Source organism: Alligator sinensis, unplaced genomic scaffold (genome assembly GCF_000455745.1).
Source record: "Alligator sinensis unplaced genomic scaffold, ASM45574v1 scaffold1100_1, whole genome shotgun sequence".
Lineage (NCBI taxonomy): Eukaryota > Metazoa > Chordata > Crocodylia > Alligatoridae > Alligator > Alligator sinensis.
This window is the reverse complement of record NW_005843109.1, coordinates 109,164-113,779: the sequence shown is the minus strand read 5'-3', so window position 1 is coordinate 113,779 and position 4,616 is coordinate 109,164. Positions and strand designations below refer to the sequence as shown.

General features: G+C 45.7%; 1 protein-coding gene across 1 annotated transcript; it reads right to left on the bottom strand.

Annotated features, from left to right (window-relative positions):
* Positions 1 to 327: 327 nt before the first annotated feature.
* On the bottom strand, positions 328 to 2,142 carry LOC102370444 (C-C motif chemokine 4-like). The gene is made up of 3 exons (XM_006037404.3): positions 1,969 to 2,142; positions 1,376 to 1,490; positions 328 to 851 (listed from the first exon to the last, which is right to left on the bottom strand). The coding sequence occupies exons 1-3, from the start codon at positions 2,039 to 2,041 to the stop codon at positions 764 to 766; spliced, it is 276 nt and encodes a 91-aa protein (XP_006037466.1). The 5' UTR covers positions 2,042 to 2,142; the 3' UTR covers positions 328 to 763.
* Between the last annotated feature and the right edge of the window lie 2,474 nt (positions 2,143 to 4,616).

Below are 4,616 nucleotides of genomic sequence, written 5' to 3'. Positions count from 1 at the left end.
CGGGGTGCTGGTTTGTGATGAGTTTATATAGCTGTGTCCATATTTATTGCTCTGCAGGGATACTGTAGGTACATCAGTGAGGTGTACATTAGTATGTGTGTGTGTAGATGTGTTTCTGTGTGGCTGTGCATGCAGGAACAACTTGGTACTTATGCTGCAGTGCTCTGAAGTTGTGTATGAGTATGGAGAGGTATGTGCACAGGTATGTGCACTGCACATGAAAGTGAACTGCACTGAGAAAGTTGGACAGCGAGTGGTTGATTATTTTACTCATGAAAAAGCAACATAATTTATACCAAAGCCAAAACAGTTTTATGTAAAAAATATTTATTCCCTGTAAACATTATTCCATGATCTGTCCAAGACACTCAGATTACACTTCAACATTACATTGCAAATAGTCATATTTTGGGACTCAATTAAATATATTAAATAATCTTTTGCCTTTGGGTTCTGAATGGGGCTGGTCAATGACCAGACTCCACAGGACCTCACAGACATTCTATAAATAATATAATTAGTAGTAAAATATATTTTCTACCAACCCAAGTATCTTAAATAGTTTTAAATTATAGTCACAGATTCTCAAATTTATCTTTTGTTTTGTTTTTTGTTTGGGTTTTTTTATATTTAGCTCCTATTAAAATCTTTGCTTATTTGCTTGGAAATGATGTCTTCGCACTGATGTAGAAATGAAACCCTTTCATTTCCAGGATGGTCTCAGTCTCCAGAATCTTGATCTTCAGTGTTTCTGTATCTCTGCTCAGTTCAGTTCCAGGTCATTCACATACTTTTGGACCCATGGTTCCTTAGTATCGGCACAGATTTCACGGCCTTTCCTTGTGATAAATCTGTGGAGCATGAAATAGAGACATTAGCACTACCTTACTCCTAAGGGCTCTAAGCTCCCAGCTGGTCAGGCCTGCCCTGCTCGCTCTCTGCCCAGAAGATTCTCCCTTTAGCAGTTCTCACAATATGCTTCCTGGCAAGACCCTCACACTTAGTTGCCACATATGACAGTATCCTGGGATCTTTCTCCCAGCCTGACTTACTGCCCTTCCTCACCCCAAGACCCCACGGGGCAAGCAGGCCCATTGATAATTCATGAAAGAGGCTTTCCAGTCCCAGGAAACCAGGAATCAATCCCTTCTCCACGGACTCTTCTCCAGGATACACATACTCTGCTCTCAGTGTTTGGGCTGATTCACTGGGATCTCCAGTCACCAGTGATTGTCAGATCTTTTGCTGATCTTTCTCCAGGGGCTGTTGATCTAACCTCTCTCTCTGCATTATACTGTGTTTATAGAGGAGAGTTAAACAGAAGGTGCCTCAACATCTCAGCTGGCTGCTTTAAGAGTCAAACAGGTGCACTTACACAATGGCAGGCTGGGAGCACATGCTGTTGGTGTAATAGTAGTCCTTCACAAAGTTGCGTGGGATCTGGCGGGCTGTGAATGTGAAGCAGCAGGCAGTCGGGGGATCCGAACCAACTGAAAGAGTCAGAAATAGAAAACTTGAGTCTGGGCTTAAGTATGGGTGAGGGAAAGCCCCCAAAGTCCTCTGCTCATTGTGAAGGGATAGTCTCATGGAGGAATCTGGCAATAGCCAGGGGGTATTACAGGGTTTAAGTGAATTTTTCTCTCTCAGGAGTGAGAGCACAGAGTGGTGTCACCTTGGCTCAGTAGTCAGCTGCCAAATCGGAGTGGCTGGGGGTCAGCACTCACAGGCCTTGGAAGCCCTCAGCAAGGTCCATGCCTGCATTAGCTGCTGAGTGTAGCTTTCATCCGCCTAGGGCTTTTACTTTTGCAGTGGTGACAGAGCCAGGTCGAATCAGTCAGAAACACTGCAGAAATGTACGTGGATCTGAGGTCCCACGGCTGCACAGGACGGAGCTAATTTGGTTCTTCCTTCACTACCAGGATGTAGCTAGGGAGAAAATGGACCCATGAAGAAAATAACAAAACTTACTTGGAGAAGAGGAGGCCTGGGAACAGAAGGCAGCAATGAGAACAACAGCAAGGGCAGCCACAGTAACCTTCATGTTGCAATCAGATGTGGAGGATCAGCAGGAGCAGGAGCAGGAGCAGATGAGGGCCTCTTCGAATCCCTTCTCCTGTTGCTGCACTACTGGGTTCTCTCCTCTCTTATAAAGGACTTTGGGGTAGAAAGGAGGGGTGGTTTGGGGAAACTAGAAATTCCATGAACTGATGTCATGTTGCAGTTTGCTGATTGCAAAAAGCCAACCTCTAGTGGGGACACCACAGGAAACCTCAAAATAGTGCATGTGACAACAGATGGGATGGTGATCTGGGTCTTACACTGCACATTCGATTTCAACATCACGGAAGATAAAGAGAGAGGAAAAAGGAAATGTACCAAGAGCTGTTTCAGGGCATTTGTATTCTGCATAATACAAGTTGCCCTGTCTGTGATGGCGAATGTCACACAAGGCTAGAAGGCCAGAGACCTGGGTTCCAGCTATTTCTATGATTGGCCAATTTCTCACTGGAGTCATGGGGAAAGGAAAATCTTTGAGTAACAGGTTTTCATTCAGAGAAATTGGCTTAAAATTAAATCTATTCTTGGGTGGGAAAAGGGGAAGTGAAACATTTATTTTAAGAGTGAACTAGGTTAATCTATTATGTGATATTGATTTCTGTAAAAGGCCCATTTTTCCTATGTCTTTTCTGTAGTACTGCACCTAAAATTGGCAGTAGATCAGCTTACACAGGGCTGTGGTAGCTTCTCTGCCACCTGCTGTCTCTAAATCAAGACCAGTATCTTTTTAACAATGGGTTCTAACTCAAGCAAATGCTTGATATGCCAGCCATTGAGTGACATTTTCTGACCTGTATCATTCAGGTTGGATGATCTCAAAGGGCCTTTCTCCTCTTAAATTCATGGGGTTTCAGGTTCACAAAAAGGGTGGGTTGAATTTAGGTCACATTTTATCCACTGATCCTCAGAAAAGGAGAGTTAGGATACAAGGATCCAGGTTTGTCCCGTGGTTTATCTTATCTGCAATATTCCCCCTGCAGCCTGTCTAGGCTGGCTTCATTGGAGGGAGGTGATGAACTATGCAGACTCCTCTGAGCAGCAAATGCATTTCTGATCTCCTGTCTATTCACTGGGTCTATGTATATTTTACCCCTCACCCAGCAGACAACACGTGGACCCTTGGCCTCATGATGAGTGCTAGGATCTCAAAGCAGGCAGGAACCCTTGCCTTGGATGCTGCTGTGCTTCCAGTTTCTGGGTCCCATCACCTAATCTTTGCCTTTGGCAAACCCCTGGGGCTGGGGCCTCAGCAAGGAATAAAGCTCTCAGACAGCTGAGGGGCCCAGGGTGAGGGGAACAAAATTCCCAGATTCCTGCACTGTGTCCTTGGCTTTCAAGTGCTGCAGATCGTGCCTTCCCCACCATTCCCATTACGGACCATCCTAGGTGCTGGCTAGATGTTCCAGAATTCCCATTGATGATTGTGTTGTAAAACCTGCACCGGGGAATGTTGCATCTTTCTATTTAATTTCCAGCCAAGCAGCTTGAAGGCAAGCTACTTGTCACCTAGTGGGCTATATTCTGCCATCTGCAGGTCATTCACTCTGCACTGGGAGAAATGCCATTGAAGTTGGTGGGCCCTGCAGAGCCCCAGACTATCATTTTTCCTCTACCTTCTGCCTCCTCACCTGGGCAATATCGGCTTCTATTCCATGCTGTGCCATTGGCAGGACTTTATTGATGAGGAACTTTATGGTCTCCATGGTTAACAACATATTTCATAAATTGTAGCTGTTTATTCACACTGACGTCAATGCCGGACTGCGAAATAAGAGTGGACTTCCTTGATCTCTGAGCCCAATCTTCTGCTATTGCAGATGGCCACCCCGTAAACTTATCAGCCTTCATCTTAAAAGTAGTTTGGTGTTATGCCCCTACTACTCCCATTGGGAGGCTGTTCCAGACTCAGTCCAGACTGAGTTCCTGTGTCCTGACCATGGGACCACAGGATTCCAGATGAGGCCTCATCAGTGCTTGGACAATGGCACTAAAACTTCCCAATTTCTATTGGAAATTCTTCTCTTGATACATGCTGAGATTGCATATGTCTGCTTCACAGCTGCATCATACTGGGTGTGTCTACATGAGATGCTTTACTGTGCAGTAGATTAAGCTACTGTTCAGTAAGGAGTCACTATGTAACCATGTACAGCAGCTACTGTGCAGTAAACTAGGCTAATGCAGTAAATACAGGTAGTAGATTAACTATGCATTAGCTACTGCACAGTACTGCTCGTGTAGACATCTGACAGGGAGCAAATTGCTCCCAGTCAGCTGAAGCAGCAGGGGTGGGGAACCTGTCCCCTTTATACCAGCTGTTTCTCAGGTTTGTGCTTGGATCAGCTGACTGGAGCAGGAGGCTGGGAAAATGTCCATTTCATCACAGCTGTTTCCCATCCCTGTGTCCCCATCAGCCAACTGGGGCAGGGGGCTGGAAAAATGTTCCCTCCCATGCAGCTGTTTCCCAGTTGCCTGTGCCAATCAGCCAATCAGGGCACAAGGCTGGGAAACAGCTGCTCCAGAGGTGGGACAGTACCCCCACATCTCCCAGAGCTCAG